This window comes from Lagenorhynchus albirostris, chromosome 7 (assembly GCF_949774975.1).
Source record: "Lagenorhynchus albirostris chromosome 7, mLagAlb1.1, whole genome shotgun sequence".
Lineage (NCBI taxonomy): Eukaryota > Metazoa > Chordata > Mammalia > Artiodactyla > Delphinidae > Lagenorhynchus > Lagenorhynchus albirostris.
The window spans coordinates 55673100-55694623 of NC_083101.1; the positions used below are offsets into that span (position 1 = coordinate 55673100).

Consider the following 21524-nt stretch of genomic DNA (forward strand, 5'->3'; position numbering starts at 1 on the left):
TATATGTATTATATATTCATTTTTCTCCTTAAAAAGTTATAATTTACTTTTTAGTGTTTTAGACAGTAGAATTAAGGTAAGAACCCTAGTTTGAAAAATACTTGAGTTTATATGGCCTCAACTAAATTAAATTGATTTAGGGTCCAATCTGATTTTTTTGCAATTAATAGTTCAGTAAGACACAAAAAATATTTTAAAATCTACTAGAAAAGTTCAAATCTTGTGACTGCGTATTCGAACTAAGAGTTAATTTCAATAAAAAAGTTTTGGTCCATTTTATGTACCTGGTGTTAGGTATTGTGTAAGTTATTTTTAAATTTTTATTTATTTTTTTGCTATTAAAATAATTCATTTGATATTAAGTTGTGAAAGAACATTTGGGCATTCTGTTTGGAGGGAAAATGGTGACAGATTATAATTTATCAGATACAGATTTCAAAAATAGACTTGTCCAGTCTCACTTATGCAAGACATAGCATTTTACTAAGCTATCTAGTTCTAAAATTTTCTTTGAGTTATTGTGTGTGGCTAAAGTGATAAAGATTTTATTGTCATTTTAAGTTAATAGCATTAAAAAAGCAATAACATAATTATATCATTAATAAAAACCAAAAATATCTTCTCACATAAAAAGTATTATTATCAGAAACTACAATAATGCAAGGGACATTTTCTTACACATCAACTGAAAAACCTAAACACTAAAAATAATTTCTCATATTCTAGTAATCAGTGGGGCGACAGAGGCATCGGTGAATGTGTCAGTGAGAATACATGTGCACATTAGATGAAATACACAGCTTCCTCTCAGCATAATCTAGCAATATCTTTTCTGATACAACCTACTTGACAACATTTCTCACTCAGTGTCATACGGAACAGTCTCTTTTTTCGGGAATGTTTATCTAAGCCTAAGTTTTTTAATTCTGAAAGACTTTTGTCTTCTGCTTCATTTTGTCTATTAAGAATAATTTTCTTAAATTCGTCAAAGTTAAAATTTGAATCCTTTAATGCAGATTGTTGTAGCTCTCTCAGTGATGGCTGCCTCTCAGACAGTGTTGCCTTCAGCTCCTGTGGCAAATTAGGAAGGAATTCCAACAGCATCTTTAAGGTTTCTGCATCTTTGGTGATGGAGGGTGGCATGATTTCTAATTTAAAAAAGAGGAGGAAGAGAAAAAATATTCATGTTAAAGTACATCAGGAAAACTATAAAATTTTGCATAGACACAAAGGAAAGCATTGCCTCAATAGAATTCAACAATAAAACAGAATCAGCAAGTGTCCTGATATCTAAAAAGCTTAGTTTATTATAGTTGGGCAGGTTAAACAACATTACCAAAGTTCTGCTTTACTCCACTCGCACCCTTGTCATCTCTCCTCATGTCCCTTTAATGCTTTCACCATAGCACTTTTTTATCTCTGACACTTCTGAAGTCATCTTGATCCTCAAAAACACTCAGTTTGACCACAGATGAATTTTTATTACCTGAGTAATTTATTTCCATGACTAAGCAACTTCTGAGTTATGATAGTAATCCTTGAAAAGTATATTAATTATTTTAAACTATCAACTGTTCCATGGTGGCAAGTTACTGCTTCAGGATAAAGTTAAAAAGCAGAATTTCCAACTGCTCTGATCTAGCAGGCAGGAGATACCAGTCTCTGATGCTCCTCATACATGTATTAATAATTTCTCTTCCCTAGAGTATTTACTGCAAATCAGTAATGTTTTACTTTATGGAGAGATGGGTTAAAAGAACACTAACCAACAAATCACTGACTATAAGAGATTTTTAATCTGTTGTGGTGTGTGTCTACTGACTACTGTGTATGGTTTTTGTTCCAATGTTGTAGATCATAAACTATGCAAGTTCTGTGTGTTCCCTAGGAAGGGAGCCTGGTCTTAAGTAGCATCCCAGGATTGGGTATACATGAAGGTTGAGACTTGGGCTGGCAACTTTCAGGGACCAGCTGACATCTTCCTTCTTTACACCCATTCAGTTCAGTTGAACATCCTTTGATAGTTTCCATGTCTCTGGCTCTGCCAGATTAGAGATATAAATAAAAAGAAAACATCTTTCCTGCCCTCAAAAAACTTCCAGGTAAATTCTATCCTAACCTTACCTATCCCCATTACACAATTTTGAGAGTTACAGCACCAAAAAAAAGTTGAAACACAGATGAAGTTTAAATTATAGTGTAAACCTGGATCACTACTTGTTGTTTTTCATGGACAGCAAAACTGTCCATTTCAGCTTATAATAAGACATTCCTCCTGAAATAGTGGAAACAATGAGGTCAAGAGATATAAATCTAAACATGGAAAGTAGATTCCTGGGCAACCACTGATGCTTACAGATCAGAGAAAACCATGCCCCCTCACCCAGGCAGGAATGGTCTCAGCTTGTTCACTTCCTATGAGTTCTGTAGCAAGGATCTCAGCCAACAACAAACTTCAACGATTGGAGTTTTCAGTGGAAAGAAAACAATATTCTAACATTTTATTTTTCCTCCCAATGTTTTCTCTCATTCAAGTTCCAAACTGGCAATGACAGATGAGAATTTATACCATTTTTTGGTAGTCAGAAATGTTCACATTTTCCCTCAGTAAGACATCCTAAGTTCAATTCAATCTCTTCATAAAAACTCTCCTTGCTCTAACTTAAACCTTTTCTAATTATTGAATACAAAGAAAAGCTGATTGTAACTTTCCATATACTTGAAGCCAGTTAATGAATCAGGCAAAACATTTGTAGTTTCTATTACATTTATTCATAGGTTGTTGTTTTTGGCACTTTTTATTTTCAATTTAAAAACTTGTTATTTTGAAATACTTTTAAAGTTACAGAAAATTCACAAAAATGTGACAGAGTTCCCAGAGTTCTTTTTTTTTTTTTTTTTTGGTAAGAACATTTAACGTGAGATCTACCCTTTTAACAGAATTTTAAGTGCCCAATACACCATGATTATCTATAGGTACAGTGTTATAAATCAGATTTCTAGAACCAATTCATCTTGCATAATTGAAATTTTATACATGATAAAATTAGCAGCTCCCCATTTTTCCCTCCTCCCAATCCTGGTAACCACCATTTATTCTTTGCTTCTATGAGTCTATTTTAGATACTTATAATAGTGGAATCAAGTAGTATTTGTCCTTCTGAGACAGGCATTTTTCACTTAGCATAATGTCCTCCAGGTTCATCCATGTTGTTGCATATTTTAGGATTTCCTTTTTTAAGGCCAAATAATACTCCATTGTATGTATATACCACCTTTTCTTTATTCATTCGTCTGTGGATGGACATTTAAGTTGTTTCCACATCTTGGCTATTGTGAATATTGCTGCAGTGATTATGGGAGTGGTAACGTCTCTTCAAGATACTGATTTCAGTTCTTTTGAATAAATACCAGAAGTGGAATTGCTGATCATATGGTAGTTCTTTTTTTTTTTTTGAGGAACCTCCACACTCTTTTCCATAGTGAATGCACAAATTTGCTTTCCCACCAACAGTATACTATATACATGGGTTTCAATTTCTCCACATTCTTAACCACACTTTTCCTTTGTTTTTTGATAATAGCCATCCTGACAGGTGTGAAGTGATAGCTCATTTTGGTTTTGATTTCAATTTCCCTGATGATTAGTGATATACAGCATTGCTTCTTATACCTGTTGGCCATTTGTATGTCTTCTTTGGAGAAATGTCTATTCAAGTCTTTAGCCCATTTTAAAACCAGGTTATTAGTTTTTTTGCTATTGAGTTGTAGGAGTTCTTTATATATTTTGGAAATTAACTCCTTATCAGGTACATGGCTTGCAAATATTTTCTCCTATTTCATAAGTTGCCCCTTCGTTATTGAGCATGTCCTTTGCTGTGCAGAAGTTTTGTCTATTGATGTAGCCTCACTTGTCTAATTTTGCTTTTGTTGCCTGCATTGTACTCTTTATTAAAATTATTTTTTAAATTTATTTTGAAACATTTTGCAATTCACAACAACTTTAGGTTCTGGAGTCTAAAAGATAATATCCTAATCAACCTGAATTCATACAAATGCCTCCTAATCAGTATATTTTGGACTAAACTCTTACTAACATAGACTTCTTCTAATTAAAAATATCTATCTTGTTTTTAAAACGGTACAGTGAGTATTATTTCTGCACGCATTGTGGGAAAATAATTTAATAATGTACAAACAGATAGAAACTATCGAACAATAGAGGTTTTAAACCTCATGAATCACAGATTATTGACATGTACTTCCAAAGTGATTCTTAATTAGTAATTTAAACACTTCCCTTGATCCTCACTTGCAGGCAATAGTTTGTTAGATTATTTCCAGTTAAATTATGTACTGAGCAGTGACAAAGACAGTTCTTTAAAAATATTTTAAAATCACTATCCTTTTCTACAGAAATAGAAATTTGGCCAAATATCTAGATAGGTATAAATGTAGTCAGAAAACCATTTTTAAGCAACAATCTGGAGACAACCTAAATGTCTGCTAAGAATGGTTAAATATATATGGTAGATTTATGACGTGGAATACCAGAAAGAAATTTTAAATTATCTTTTTGGAGTCTAATAATGTGAGAAGATGCTCACAATATAATGTTAAATGAAAATGCAGGAGATACACATACCTATTGCCAAATATTAATATTGCTTTCCATTTCCTCATTTAATATAGATATTTTCATTTCATCATTAAATTCACAGATTTTTTTCAGTCTTTAATATCTAATGGTGCTTTTCATTATTGTATTTACGTATATTTTTCAGTCATTAATATGAGCATATTATTTATTCAGAAAAAGTGAAACAAGCAAATGCAATCTGGTCTTGCCTACTTTGAATCAATGAATTCCTAAACTCTGTGGTACTCTTCTATTAATATTATACAAGAAGTATGTAAAAACTTGCATTAAATAAATCAGTCTCTGACCAACAATGTAGAAAAGTTAGGTAAAAAACTTTATAATCATATTTTAAGTCCCATAAAAGGACAGTAAATGTACTTAGTGTGCACAATGATTTTACATGAGGGTCACTTATATAGAGGATATGCATATAGCCTATAAATATAGTTGTGATTTATCATAAATTGCATGTGTTGTGAAATATAAAACAATTATTCATAATTGAGCTTGCCCTCTCTGATTTTAACATGACCCATTACAGTGATTAGACTAGGCTATACCTCAGTGAAAGTTTCCATTGTTACTTAAACTTAGCTTCCAATTTATCTTTATAAATGCTTTATAACTTAACAGTGATTTTTAAAAAAAAATTCCAGATTTGATTCTGAGATCTTGCTTTTTTAAAGAAAATCCATTGCAGCTTCTAAATGCTTGAAGCATCAATCACGTTTTCTGCTTTGTTTGGCTGAAGGGCAAACTTCCCTTGACTCTTGTTCCCCTTCAGTTTCTCTTGTAGACCATCAGGCCCTTTTCTTTCTCTTTAATCCCTTCTCTCACACATGAACTTCAAGACTCAGTTCAAAGAAGTGGGAGGCTAGGTCCTCCCCTTTGGTGAAGTTAACAAATAAAAATAAAAGAGTAAGTTTTCGATGGCATGGGCCACAGCCGAGATTGCTTTTTTTTTTTAAAAAAAAAAAAAGGAGGGTCGTTAAATTTAAGGCCCCCTTTTATGTTTACATTTCAGGACCCTATCATAGGTCTCTGCCCTATGCCCTTTGGTGCGCAAATACGCGTGATAACCAGCTCACACGTCACTGTTTGCCCCCTGTCATCTCAAGATGCCCTGTCCAGTTGCCCCATCCATCAGCAAGCCTTCAGTCCTGCCCTCGGACTGATCCTCTGGCCTGAGTACGGATCCTCCGGGCTGAGTACGCCCCGCCTACTGTGGGTTTTTGAGCACTTACCTCCCTCTGTAGCTTCCTCCTTCTCCCTCCCTGCCCCGCCACCCGGACTGACAGGAGGTGAAGGCACCAAGTGCCTCTCAGGTAAGGCCACTTGCTGTTCCCGCTGCTTTCTCTCCCTGTGGTGAAATCTCGGGTGAAATCCTGACTAGAAAGCAAGTTACGAGGCAAAATCCCAAACTTTTAGGCACCGGCAGCTTCAGAGTCATGTGGGCAGCCCTTCCCATTGCTCGGCAGCCGGACAGCAACCAATGGGAAGTGCAGAGCGGCTGGTCGGGGGCGGGGGTTGGGTGCTCTCACCTGCGGGCGGTCCGGATCCCAGCCAAGGCTCCTCCAGGCTCAGAGCCGTTCTCCCCCAGGAGACCGAGCCACAGATCTCGACCCAGAGGCGGACTAATTCTCGGCCGCATGCCTTAATAAGGTCGTTCGTCCTCTGGCCTGAAATCTCTCTGGGAAGTTGACTCAGTAGCAGCCAGACCCCTAGCAGGTGGGACAAGAACTGGAGCGGCATCCTGGACCTGATCTCGTCTGCTCTGAGCGTTTTAGCCTTTCTCGAGATACTGCACCTGCTGTAGCCTACCGGCCTCCGTCAGCGTGCCAATCCTGGCCTTTAGGTTGCTTTCCCTGCCTGACTCCACCAAGCTTTTATCGCCCTCTGGCTACCGCTTAGACCTTGAGTCAAGGGTCCAAGCTCCACCCCTTTCCCCACCCACCTGTTTGAAATACCCCCTTCCCCCACCAGCTCTGGTTTACCCTTACCAACTTTTCTCCATTTGTCCATCCTTTTGTTCGTGGCCCTTTTACAGTTGTTTGGGGTTTTTTTCCTCTCTTTTTTCTTTCCCTCAAACCATTTTGTATACTTGGGTAGGGTTAGTCAATATTTGAAATCTTTATTATAAAGCTAGGCATGGCCACTGTGCTAAATTATATCAAGAATAAAATTGAAATCACCCATATTCTCACAACCCAGCGTGAGCCTTCAAATCTAAATAAGATTATAGTTAGATTAATTAATATTGTGTCTGGTATATCAGTAAATAAAAATATGATGAATGAATGGATATATCATTGACAAGAGAGGGAGAACTGATGACTTTTTATCTAAATCCTGGTGAAAACATTAAAATCCTCAATGCATCGCTTTAGGCTTGTACAGTGTCCTAAGTTTACAATGTACTTTCTCCACTGACTTTCCTTGGACTCCTCTGGAACATAGCTTGATTGTAACCAGTTACTTGAGTATTTTAATTTGAGATTGTATTCTGTGTCTCAAGAGAGACCAAAAAAGAAAAGAAAAAAAGCAATGGAATCCCACAGTTCCAGAAAGAATATTTTGGAATATAATGCAGATTACAGCACAAAAATTATATGATTATTTTATTTTTGCTGTACTCTATGTTTGCTGTATTTGGTGAGGTAATTTTTAACACCTTCTAATTTAACTTTTAAAGAATTCAATATAATTTGAGCTGATATGTTCATTAAGGTTTTCTAGATGGACAGTAAACTTGTAAGTTCAAATAGGTTCATTTTTCAATAATTTATTTGCTTGTTTTCATAATGTACTCAGATTACCTCAGCTCCACCAGGTAAATCAGAGACCTGGAAGAAGTTAGGGTAGCTCTGAATTTGAGTAAAAAGTCAACAATCACTTAGTTACAAATATAGCTATGGAATAGAATAGTTCTAATTTGTAGATTGCTGCTAATTTTAACAGGGTGCACTCAGCACTGGTCATATGCTATGCATTGCATAATTGCTCAAAAAAATCTGACCAAAGCTGTGGAATGATCACGATAGTGCTTTTAGATGGGTTTCTGCTAAGACAAGCAATTTGGGACAGGCTTCTCAAAACTGAGGTTTGACGGTATTTTTGTGGGTTCACAGTTATTGCAAAAAATAATCCATTTACAGGGCTGTCCTCCAAAGTAACTGCTCATTTAAAATATAAATTTCCAGGGGAGTGTAATGTTTTACCTTACTTAGGTAATCTTATAGAGTCCTCACAACTGTCCAGTGAAGTGGCCATTTTCTCATTTTACAGAGAGAGGAAGCAAGCTGAGAGTAGTCAAGTTAACTTGTGCAACCTTGTCTAGCACATGTGCCAGATGTGGGCTTGCCCTACTGTTAAGGGTAACAGGCAAATTCAGGATTCATAGCTTTTATAGACACAACTAAATGGTATTTCATATTCTTAAACGCAACAACAAAACCCAAAGAAACCTCTTTAAAGAGAAAAACCAAATGTGTGCCATGCACACACCTGGAAAGTGCTGGAGCTGGGATTCCTACCCATGTCTACTGGATTCCAAAGCCCCCTTTCTTTGATTCCACTGTATCCCTTGGATCTAGCTCCAGTTAGCATTAATCTGCATGGTGAAAGTTAATGGATAAACAGTAATGTCTTTAAAACAGCTGTTGGAGGTACAAAGCAGTAAGCAAACCTATAGTAACAGTAAGTGAAATTGCCTCAATCTCCTTTTTAGACCCTTCACCCTTAACTACCTCAAGTCTCTCTACCAAGCTCAAGCTGTAAGTGGTAGAAATGATTTTCTAATGTCTCCTGCAGGTAACAGTGTCCATGTGACACAGTTCTGGCCAGTAGGACATAAGCACACGGGTGGACGTTTCTGGCAAAGCCTTTGCTTTTCTGATCCAGGCACTAAGTCTTCTTCTGTCCCCTTCTTTTCCTATCTGAAACACGTACACTGAGCAGCTGTCTTGGAACCAAGAGGTGGGGAAAATAGGAGGTAGCAACAGGAAAAGTGTGAGGAGCCTACTGGCATCATTCAGATGCTAAACAGGGTTGGATGTTTACCCCACAGACTTCTTTGAAGCTACTCTTTTAGCATTTTCTGTTATTTACATTTCTAATTGATACATATATATAAGTGGAGGAAATATTTTATACAAGAAATAAATTAAGTTTACATTCATCAGTTTCTCATGAGAGTTTTAGGTATGCTTTAGTAGTGATTGAATTAGATATTTTAAAGATTGCAGTAATTATTTAAGTGCTTATGCTAGATGCTTTACCACAGATTATTTTTGTACCACTTAAAAACCCGTCATATAATAAGAAGCAGTGAATGCAGATTCTGGGACCAGGAACACTGCCTCCAGGGATTTTGTGGAGGAGGGGATGAGAGACATAGGTCGGGGCAGGGTTTGGGGAGCTGGTTTTTGTCTCTGGGGATGCATCTTTGTCCTGCCCAGGGTATAAGTTTCCTGGGCACTGCCACTGTTCTTCTGGGTTAGAATCTCCATTTCCAATAAACTTTGTCCTGGGTGGCAGACACTCTCTGAGGTTCTGTAGTCCTTTATTGAATTCCCTTGCTCATGGCCTTCTATCTGCATTACCTTCCAGCCTCCACTATATCCAGTTGGTGTTGGCCAGTGGTTCTCAGAGAAACTCACTTTTTAAAAGATATGAGACTCTGCTCTTTTATATTTCACCACTAGTATCTTTCTACAAGCTTTATGTCTTATAATAAATTTTCATTGTTTTCTCTGATCTGTCAATAGCAGATAACCCCACTCAATCCCCATGATAATCAGGACTGCATTGGATCTATTTTTGCTTGTATATTTCTTCTGTCATTTAACTGGGATTTGTGGAAGGAGGAGAGGTAAACCTTTGTAATTTTTCGAGCATCCTGGTCAGAAGTCATTGCTGACTCTATATCTCATAGAGATAAGATGTTTTGTGCTTTCACTTCAGGTTATCATGCTGCTTTATCAAGAAGACTGAAACAAAAAGTAAAGGGAAATTAAGGTCTTCAAAAAGTCCTCTGGTCATCAAACCTTTGGAAATCTCTTGGTTAAGAGATTAGAAAAGATAAATAACTTCATTTTTTTCTTTCTTCTTATTTCTACACAAATAATAATACATGTGCTAAGGGAATGTTCAGAAAGAATCATGCCACCTGATGGAAACTCCATGTGAATAGGGATCTTAGTTCTGTTCACTGATGATACATGCTTGTCATGTGGTAGGCACTCAATAATAGGTCTGCAAATATGCTAGTTTTTTAAATCAACATAAATGTTAATATACTGAGTCTAAAATTAAGGCCTAATATTATATGTTGCCTTAATATCTGGTGAAACTAGGAGGGACTTAAATGGCTTAACCACAAGTTCCCCTCCCTATTCTGCTCCCACAGATGGAGTCCACTAGTCCCTCCTCAGCAAGAGGACCAGGCACAATTCCTGCTTATCTCTGAGTAATGGGTTTCATTTCCCTGCTAGCCAATGGAATTATTCAAAGCCAATTACATTTTCTCACAGTAACCAGGGTTACCTCTCTCTCGATACTACAAGGCCTGCCTCCCACAGCCCCTGGTTGTTCATTCTGTTCTGAATACAGCTCCCATGTCACCTTGTGTGGCATGCAGTGTCTTCCTACCCTGGGCTGTGAGTATATGACTAATAAACTGCTGCCCATCTCATCTCTCCAGTGTCAGGTGTTGAATGTTGTATGTGGCCATCCTATAACTCTGGGGTGGAATTCCCTCCTTACCAACTGGATAAAAAGGAGGCAATTAAAACACTGGCATCATGAACAAGATGGCCAGTCATCACCAAGGACACTTGTTCAGCTTTAATGAACTTCTCTTGGCTAACTAATTGGTTCCATGTTATGGCAAAGGCCACCTGAGACAGAACTACCAGTTGCTGTAGTCCTATGCTTTGGGTATACTTTTTGTCTTTGTCGGTATTGCCAACTCTTTCTACCCTAAAATACTCTCATTCCCAAGACAAGAATTGTCATTAATTTACTGTACCACAGCTTGATATGTTGTTGGGTTTGGCCCGTTTTTAGCAGGTGGTCTCCGAGGCTCCTACCTGTTAAGGTGGGGACAGCTAACCTTAACTGATTGGCTCTTGAGTTCCAATTTTCAAGGATCCAGCTAGAATGATCTGGTCACTGCATCTAGCCTGGTGATCGTAACTGGCAGCTTGGGGGCAGCCATATGGATATTATTTGTGATTTTGCTCCTCTGAGACAGGCTCACGGATGGACCTCTGTGAGGTTTGTGAAAAGGAAGGACACCACCATCCCCGGGAGAATTAAGCATGGCACCCCAGTTGCTTAAGAAGAATTGTTGCTCAGGCAAAGGTAGTGCCTGTCTCCTGTGCTGCTGCTTCCCTTGCTTCTGTCATATGTACTCTTTTGACCCCCAAGTGTATCAAGGTGTAAAGCCATAGAGGCCTGTGGCCAGGGGCTGAGGAGAAAAGAAAAGCTGGGGAGCATTTGGTACCAGCCCCTCCCAAAACACCAGAGGATGTAACTCAACTGCTCTCCTATTGCAAAATCCCTGTCCAGTGTACCTCAGCTTTGCTCAGTGTTGCTGATTACCAGGATGCCAAAGGGCTAATCTGACAATCCCAGAGCTTGATGGCCCTCAAACAGGCCATAGACAAAATTACCTTCTTGGATGTGGACCCTGACTCCTGGGAGATTGACTGGTATTCCCTGGAGGAAGAGGTGGCCACCCACAAGGCTTACTGCTCAGCTCCTGAACTTTTCCCACAATCACCCAGAAGATCTGCAATCTAGGTGATTGGATGGAGACAGAAACTGAAAGCCATGACTTTTTGTAGCTAGAAATACAAAATGTTCTTAGGGAAATTGAACAGAGAGAGAGAGAGAGAGAAGCCAACAGGTTTGGTGCTGTAGTTCACATACCTAATAGCAGACAGCGCAGCAGGACCTTTAAATACCTCTTCTGTTGCTGCTGCCGCCTATGCTTCTGTCACAACAAACATCCTGCGCCTCAGGGTTATAGGGAAAAATATCCATAGCATCCCTGTGGCACAGCAAAGGAGTTAATTCAAACCTGACTTAAGCCTGGGGTCCTTAAACCCTAAAAAGCAACCGCTGCCATGGAAGTGGCCCCTAAGCCTGATGATTTGAGACTCTGGAGGAAGAAATTTATAAATAAGTGCAGGGTAGAGAGCACCCCCTCCCCGAAAAAAAACTGTATCTAGTGACCAACCAAAAAAAGGGAGAGGGAGAAAGAAAAAAATGGAGACGGGGACAGGGGAGGAAGGAAGAAAGGAAGGAAGGGAGGAAGGAAGGAGGGAGGGCAGGAACCTAGGTATAGGGGAAGGAAAAAAAGAAAAGAAAAATAAAACAGAAGCAAAGATCCATAATTTGACCTAATTAGAAATCCAAATTTACTCAAATAATGTGTATAGCAAAGATATACAGGTGTGCTGGTTGGCTCTTGAACCTCTTACAACATCTGCTGAAATGCAACTGTTGGCAAACTTTCATGGACTTAATCAATACTGGATCTCAAATTACAGTTATACCTGGGGATCCCACTAAATATTAACATGGCACCGCCTATGATCATAAGGGAGTTACTACATATGAAATAGAGAACCAATAGGTATGACTTGACCATTGGAACTATTGTTTTGCCTAAATTCCCCATTGCACCCATTGGCCTAAAATAGACCATAGTAAGCATAGATGCTCTGACCTAATGAGTGATAAATTAAAATTAAGTCTTTGGCACTTACAAATTGCCTTCACAAAATGGGACCCCACTGACCACCTCCCTCCCCAATTAAAATAGCTAATATGGCCCAATGTAAATTAAAACAGGGCCTTCAAGAATTGAAGCTTATAAGATCTAATGAGGGAAGGGGTGATTATCCCCCCTGCTTCTCCATTTAATAGCCCAATTTGGCCTGTTCTTAAACCCAGAATGAATGAATGAACGCACCTCATGGTAAATTATTGCAACCTTAATGTAGTACCATCCATTAAGGCCCCAATAGCCAGTACCCAATATTTTTGAAATTACTAATTCCATCTAATCAGCAACTGGTAAGTATTTCACTATTATAGATTTAGCTAATATGTCTTATTCAGTGTTTATTTCAACAGCCTTTCAGCTGTAGTTTGCCTTCACCTCTGAAGGGATACAATGCATATTTACCTATGAGGTACCTCAGCAGCCTTGCTATCATACACAATCTTTGCAGGCAAAATCTTAACATCTCCTTCCTCCAAGAGCACAGGTATGACATCACCTTGATGACATTCTCCTCTGAGGAGACTTATTTGACATACTCATTAAGAACATAACAAATACAAAGGAGCTCATGAAAGGGATGGGCTGTTGCTGCACACATAATGCAAGGCCCTTCCACCTCTTTTAAATCCCTGAAAATTATTTAGTAAACGGAGGGCTTCTCCACCCCTGACACTGTCAAGAAACAGCTGTTGACATTCTTAGCACCCACAGTGTTGATACAAATCCATCATGTTTTAGTCGTTGTTGGGTTATGGAGTAAACATATTCCTTATTTACAACTTTTACTTAATCACACTGATACTGTAACTTACAAATCATCCCACCTGGAATGGGCCACCCTCCATAAAATGTCTCCAGAATCGGTCCAATTTGAAATCAAAGGGTACTCCAGTTAGTGCCTTACAAGATGCCTTCACTGTACAGGCTTTAATAACCTCCTTTTATGCCTTCTGGAGTCTCTGGAGTCTCTGGACCACCTATGTTGGTAAATTGCCCATGGGCTTCTGATGCAATACTATACACCATTAGAACAACAGTTGCTGGCCACATACTTTCCTCTCCTGGAAACAGAGGTTCTTAGAGTCCCTGGTCCTGTGACCCTCCATACCCAACTGCCCATTATGTCTTGGGTCATGGAAGCAGCACTCCCACAAGCTGTAGAATGTCGCCATATCTGGACCTGAAGAAAGAGATGGCCTTCCGTGTCCTCAAACCCTTGCAAGATGGCATGATGCTGGAGGAGGGCACCCCTCTCCCAGACCCCTTGGGTACCTGGGGAGTCCTTTGGGATCAACTGAGTGAACAACAATGGAGTTAGTATACTTTATGGATGATATGATCTCCGTATATGTGCTGAAGCAACATTCAGTGGAATCCCTTAACTTGGATTTCCCTCATAAAGGGAATCCAACAATCAGCACAGTTGGCCAAACTTCAGGTAGTCATCTTAGCACTGGATGCCTTGGCCAATAAATGGCTCCATCTGCACATTTTTACAGACTATTCAGCAATTGTGTAAGAGTTGCCCCAGGACACTACTTATCCCCATCCCCCTACTTATCCCCATTCCCCATAATCTAGAATTTTTTCTTGAATAGGATGACTGATCCTTCAGATTAGCCAATGGTCCGTGGCTCCCACTCCCAACCTGGGCCCTTACCTCACCCCAAAGTTTCACCAACATTGTAGCACATTAGAATCACCTGGGGAGCTTTAAGAATTCCCCCCCACCCCCACTAGTGCTTATGTTGCATGCCAAAACAATTAAACAGGATAGCCTGGTGTGGGAACCAGGCATCAGCACTTTTAAAGATCCCTAGTTAAAAAAAAAAAAAAAGATCCCTAGTTGTCTACAGTGCACCAAATAATTGGTAAACTACCACATAGCCACTGGCCAAAGACTCTGGTGAATGACTTTGGGAATAATTTCATTGAATTTGTTACTTAATGAAATCCTAAAGAAATTAATAGAGTTAAAATTCCTAAATACAGCAGTCTTCAGCATAAATGGGTTATGCAGTACTTTAAATGTGTTATAAAGAGCTAATGTCAGTAATACAAGGATATGCTAATTAATATGGTGAAAAACAAAAACAAATGTGTATGTATGGAAAGGGAAATATATTTTGTAACTAGAACTTCTAAGGTTCTAGCCAGTGTTTTATAGAAACACATTAATTACTCTACTTCAATCTTACAGCAGTGGAATACATGAAAATTTAGTATGAAAATGTTTACTCATGAATATAGAACCTGAACAATCATACTTCATTCCTTCCTCCTTGACTTTCAACATTAACATTTTATTATGCAGGGGCATCAAATGTCATTTATAATTTGCATATATTTGAATAAATTAACAAGTTATATTTACTTGTACCTGGCTCAACATACCAACCTTGAAAGATCTCAGAATAATCCTTATTAATTGTTCTCAAACAATTCTCAAGCACTTATTAGCATGAGAGAGATGACATTTTAAGGCTTTAGAAATACATAGAATTCTGTTGCTATTCAAAAAGTATTGTTTTCATAGCTGCATTTGAACAGAATTGTAAGTTGTGAATTTCCCTTCTTATAAATGAAGTTTAATTCTACTTTTTATATTGACATTGAGTGATAGGTGTGATTGGCTATATATGTAATTTTTTAAGTAAGGGGGCTACCCAAAAACATTTGACAAAAGAAAATCATTCTGAACTAAGCTGACCAGTGGAGAAGAAAATTGATTAAGAATCTAGGGAAAGTTGTATGCATTTATATGATTATGAACTCTCTTCATCTATGATTCAGTGGTTTCTAACAAGTGATTTATTAATTTTTGATGAGGGTGATCTTCCTACTGTTTGCTGTGTGTGCATAACATCTGCTCATTTCATCACAATGAATGGAGATACCTTCTTCTTACTTCTAGGGTTTGAGTCTATTGGTCTGAAAAACCAGCTGTTTTAAATGCCTAGGACTGCTTCCCTAAAAGACACTATTTTCTCTGAACACCCCATTTTCCTGTTTTCAGGGTTTTTTTCGTCCACAGGGCCAGATACCTCACATTCTGGATTTTCCAAGACAGCTGTGATTTCAGTTTTATTCTTTTCTGTAAATATCATTTGTTTAGTGCACATCTAAATGTTAGTTGAATTTATACCTTTTTTGTGGTTTCATCTAGATGTGTCAGTCAAATACGGTCCCCTGTCACATCACTCACTGTAGTTTTAATGATCAAATATGTTCACTGTTTCCATAGCATAGTCATTTTCTGAGAAATAAGGTATACAGTCAACTGCTTAACAGAGAAGGGTTTGCAGTCAGCTATCAGGTTCTCCTGTGTAAAGTAGAACTCATCAAGTTGTAGGGTGGAGTGAAAATAGCAATAGACATGGAATATGTCTATTTTGGAGAATGTCAATAAACATAGCACAATACTAGGAAATATTGAGTTCTTATCATCTGCCAAACACTATGCATTATTTCATTTTTATCCCTCTCAGCAGCCCTCTGACCTGAGTAATATTTGTATCATCAAACTACAAATGAGGTGATAGAGGAACACAGATTCAGTCACATGTTCAGGTCTTGTGAGCTGAGAGAGGGGTGAGAGTTCAAACAGACTGTCTGCCTGCAGAGCTTGGGCTCTTAACACTTGGCTGTCAGTTGCAGTTTCCTGAGAAATTTTACAAACATGATTTAATTTTGCCCACACAACAATCATGTTACATGGGTATTTGGTCCATTTTACAGGTAAAATTCAGAGTTGCTTTGCCAGAGATCACACAATTAGTAAGAGTGTATGGTAGGACTCAAGCAAAGACTTCAGACATCAAGTTCAATGCCTTTTCTGACACACCAAAGTGTCATCTCCCCTTAGTGCCTACTTGGCAGTCAACACAGCAATGACATGTTGATTCGATTTTGAAAATTAACTATAGTTTGGATTTTTATAATTAACATACACACCTATATAACACACATCTTCATCCTTTGAAGCTGAAGGATGTTTTCTAACCCTTTAATTCCTTCACCCACTTAAAGCAAATCAACAAGTTTAAAATACCAGTTATAAAACTCTGCCCTACTTAAGATCCCAGTGGAGGGACATGGGCTCTTCCTGTTTACCCTCTGAAAATTTGGAGCTTGAGAAATGAATTAATAAAGAGAATAGATCATAAAGAAAAATGCCTATAATATTAAAATCATAGCAAGAATATTTTAATTTAGTATATAGCAAAGTACCAGTCAAATGTTGGTACATTGCACATATGAGACATGAACATTGCCAAAACAATTTAAAGTACAATCTTTTCTTCCAAAATGATTTTGAGGTTAGAACCTTTCATATGACTCCAAGCTAAGTAAATAAATGAGGATCTGAAGCACCAGTGAAATAGTTTTTAAATTAAATAATTTGTTTCAGAAAGTGTTGACAACTTGAGTTTGACAGATAAACTTTCTCCCTGGAATATATTTTTAAAATCCAATTCCTTTTTGTTGCTCAGTTTTTGCTTTCAGCCACCTTTTAATATGGTTACTTAAAAACCTGTGAAATAGGAAGTCTTAGAACTTGAAGAGGAGATAATAGTGGAAATTAACATAAGCTGAGTACCTTTTAAATTAGCATTTTATATTGCTACCATCAATAGCAATCTTTCAATAATCATCTGTTAATTTTGTGTAGCTGGGAAGCTAAAAAGCAATGGTTGTTCATCACTTTTGGGGAAAAAGATACATTTTGAACAAAAATAGAAGGGAGTCTAAATGATTAAAGTATAAATTCAAAGCAATGGTTCTCACCTAGGGATGATTTGGAGACATCTTTGATTATCCAACTGGGATAGAGGGGGGTTGCTATTGACATCTTGTGGATAGAGCCCAGGAATGGTGCTAAACATCCTACAATGCACAAGACAGCACCCCCCCCCACCCCCGCCAAAGAATTATCTGGCCCCATATGTGCTGAGGTTGAAAAATCCTGGATTAAAGGAACAGAATAGTTTCATTTACACTATTAAAATTTTACACTGATATACACTATTAGAATTATTCAAGTAATTACAAATGCTGAAATGGTGATGCATTTAATAAGTAAATTTATGAGGCTAATGAGTTCTAAAATATGTTGCTTTAAGGCTAGTGTTTAGACTTCAGTTCTCAATTAATTGCCAGAGTACTGGATATTCAAATATTTCAGGGGCAGCACGCTTCCTGAGAGTATTTGCATCCCATACAGAATCTGGTCAATGGCTCAAGACTCAGTCCTCTTTTGTTGAGGAGGGGGTTCCTTGGTTGCTTTGCCCTTGAAATCCAGCTCTCTGCTCTCTGGCATTGCTAGAACTGGAGTACTTTTCTCCAGTTAGCTTGAGTACTCTTTAGTGAAAACCTCTATATCTGACTTCTAAATAAAAGGATCTGGCCTGTAAAATCAATACCATTAACATATAATTTTAAAGTAAGTTTTTTGTTTCAAAAATTCTAAAATATATATATATTAGGTGACAAATGTTAAAATTCAGTTATTTTACTCTTCCTCTTCCCTTTTCTTTCTGAATAATTCCATGCTAAAGACTTTAGGAAGGGCAGAACAAAGGATGTGTCCATGCTGGTAGGGGTTGGGGAAGGCTGTGGTGGCTCAGAGGTGGGTGTTGGAACCTGAGAAGAGTGAGGAGGGCATTCACACTGGGGTCAGAGAGACAGGGAAGGTGGTCCGGTGAGACCACCTCCGGGTCTGAGCTGGTTAAGGAGGGCTTCTGCACAGTGGGGCTAGTGTGTCAGCATGTGAGTGGGATGAGGAAAACATCTGTCTGTGTGATGGGTAGCCAGAGTGAGTGGCTAGAGCTCAAGCAGGGTAAGGAGGGGGATCTGTGTAGGAGGGCTTCCTGGCAAGGGTGCTGACAAGCAGGCTGAGAAATGCGAAAAGAAAATGAGATAATATCTTAGAAATCCTGATGGAAAATTATTAATAACCAGAAATTTTGTACCCAACCAAACTATCAAGTGTCAGAAGAGAATAAAGTTACTTTTAAGTATGTAAGGTCTCAACATTTTTCTTCCATTCACTTTTTCTTATGAAGCTATAGGAAGATAAGTTCCAGCAAATGAGGGAGCGCAACATAGAATGTAGGAAGCAAAAGGCCCAACACAGGGATAACCTCCACCATGGTGGTGAAGGGAGAACTCAGGATGAGAGCTAAGTACCAGATGTAGAGGGAAAACAGTCCAGGTGAGAGCATGTCAGAAGTCTCCAAATTTCTTCAAGAAGATATTGATTAAATAACATTTGAATGAATGTCTTGGGAGGAGATTTAGAAACAAATGAAGAGTTAGAGGTTAAGGAAGTGATAAATGCATAGAACATTAAGCACACAAAACAGGAACAAGACTAATTCCAGAGAAAGCAGGAAGCTGAGCAAGAAAGGAAAAGTAATTATACTTTATTTCATGGCACAGCTGTGAAAAGTGTTTTCATCATCATTATAATGTGAACATTGAATATTTATCTAACTAAAATGATTATCTACCAGCACTTGAAGGATGGGGGAATGGGAAGGATGCAAGTGTGTGGCAGTTATGGTGGAGTTGGTGTGGTAGGAAAGCTAAGAGAGCAACTTCTTCATGATCAAAATAGTATGTCAAGAAATAGTATCAAAAAAATATTTTGAAACATTAAGAAGTAACTACAGGGACCTCCCTGGTGGTCCAGTGGGTAAGACTCTGTGCTCCCAATGCAGGGGGCCTGGGTTCAATCCCTGGTCAGGGAACTAGATCCCGCATGCATGCTGCAACTAAGAATTCACATGCCACAACTAAAGAGTCCGCATGCCGCAACTAAGAAGTCCGCATGCCGCAACTAAGACGCATCACAGCCAAAATAAATAAATAAATATTAAAAAATAAATAAAAGCATTTAAAAAAAAGAAGTAACTACACTGGAATGTTACTTAAAGAGGTAAAGTTACCTGAAGTAACACAGTCATTAACTAAAATATGAGTGCTTTCCACCAAAGGAAACCATAAACAAGACGAAAAGACAACCCTCAGAATGGGAGAAAATATTTGCAAACAAAACAACCAACAGAGGATTAATCTCCAAAATATACAAATAGCTCATGCAGCTCAATATCAAAAAAACAAAAAACCCAATCAAAAAATGGGTGGAAGACCTAAATAGACATTTCTCCAAAGAAGACATACAGATGGCGAACAAACACATGAAAAGATGCTTAACATCACTAATTACTAGAGAAATGCAAATCAGAACTACAATGAGGTATGACCTCACACCTGTCAAAATGGCCATCATCAAAACATCTACAAACGATAAATGCTGGGGAAGGTGGGAGAAAAGGGAACCCTCGTGCACTGTTGGTGGGAATGTAAATTGATACAACCACTATGGACAACAGTATGGAGGTTCCTTAAAAATACTAAAAATTAAACTACCATACGACCCAGCAATCCCACTACTGGGCATATACCCTGAGAAAAACATAATTCAAAAAGAATCATGTACCACAGTGTTCATTCCAGCTCTATTTACAATAGCCAAGACATGGAAGCAACCTAAATGTCCATCAACAAAGGAATGGATAAAGAAGTTGTGGTACATATATACAATGGAATATTACACAGCCATAAAAAGGAATAAAATTGGGTCATTTGTAGAGACATCGATGGACCTAGAGTGTGTCATACAGAGTGAAGTAAGTCAGAAAGAGAAAAACAAATATCGTACATTAACGCATATACATGGAACCTGAAAAAATTGGTATAGATGATCTTATTTACAAAGCAGAAATAGAGATACAGATGTAGAGAACAAACATATGGATACCAAGGGAGAAGGGGGGTGGGATGAATTGAGAGATTGGGATTGACATATATACACTACTGATACAATGTATAAAATAGATAACTAATGAGAACCTATTATACAACACAGGGAACTCTACTCAATGCTCTGTGGTAACCTAAATGAGAAGGAAAACCAAAAAAAGAGGGGATATATGTGTACACATAGCTGATTCACTTTGCTGTATAGTATAAACTAACACAATAGTGTAAAGCAACTATACTCCAATAAAATTTTTATAAATATTATGACATAGTATGAGTCTGTTTCGTGTTTGGTAATTGCAATCATTGTTGCTTTTGTTGTGGTCATCCATTTACAGTGCTTGGTGTCAGTTTATTATCTCTTGTAAAAATAAAATACAGTGTGTGTGTGTGTGTGTATGTGTGTGTGAAAAAAATTAATATAAATAAATAGATAGATAAATAAATAAATATGAATGCTTTCAACTACTTCCCATTGGCCCTTACCATTTCAGTTTGACTGGATCTGACTTTCAACTTCTAGCACCTGCAATCTTTTTTTTTTTAACGTCTCTATTGGAGTATAATTGCTTTACAACGTTGTGTTAGTTTCTGCTTTAAAACAAAGTGAATCAGCTATATGTATACATATATCCCCATATCCCCTCCCTCTTGCATATCCCTCCCACCCTCCCTATCCCACCCCTCCAGGCGGTCACAAAGCACCAAGCTGATCTCCCTGTGCTATGCAGCTGCTTCCCACTAGCTATCTGTTTTACATCTGGGAATGTATACATGTCCATGCTACACTCCCACCTTGTCCCAGCTTACCCTTCCCCCTGCCGTGTCCTCAAGTCCATTCTCTATGTCAGCATCTTTATTCCTGTCCTGCCCCTAGGTTCTTCAGAACCACATTTTTTTTTAGATTCCATATATATGTGTTAGCGTATGGTATTTGTTTTACTCTTTCAGACTTACTCCACTCTATGACAGACTCTAGGTCCATCCACCTCACTACAAATAACTCAATTTTGTTTCTTTTTATGGCTGAGTAATATTCCATTGTATATGTGTGCCACATCTTTATCCATTCATCTGTCGATGGACACTTAGGTTGCTTCCGTGTCCTGGCTGTTGTAAATAGAGCTGCAGTGAACATTGTGGTACATGACTCTATTTGAATTATGGTTTTCACAGGGTATATGCCCAGTAGTGGGACTGCTGGGTCATATGGTAGTTCTATTTTTAGTTTTTTAAGGAAACTCCATACTGTTCTCCATA

The 21524-nt window shown here is 38.1% G+C and overlaps 1 protein-coding gene across 1 annotated transcript; it reads right to left on the minus strand.

The window, feature by feature from the left end:
- Window positions 1-807: 807 nt before the first annotated feature.
- RLN1 (relaxin 1) lies at window positions 808-6394 on the minus strand. The gene is made up of 2 exons (XM_060153469.1): window positions 6184-6394; window positions 808-1148 (listed from the first exon to the last, which is right to left on the minus strand). Exons 1-2 carry the CDS (start codon window positions 6392-6394, stop codon window positions 808-810), a joined length of 552 nt encoding a protein of 183 aa, XP_060009452.1.
- Between the last annotated feature and the right edge of the window lie 15130 nt (window positions 6395-21524).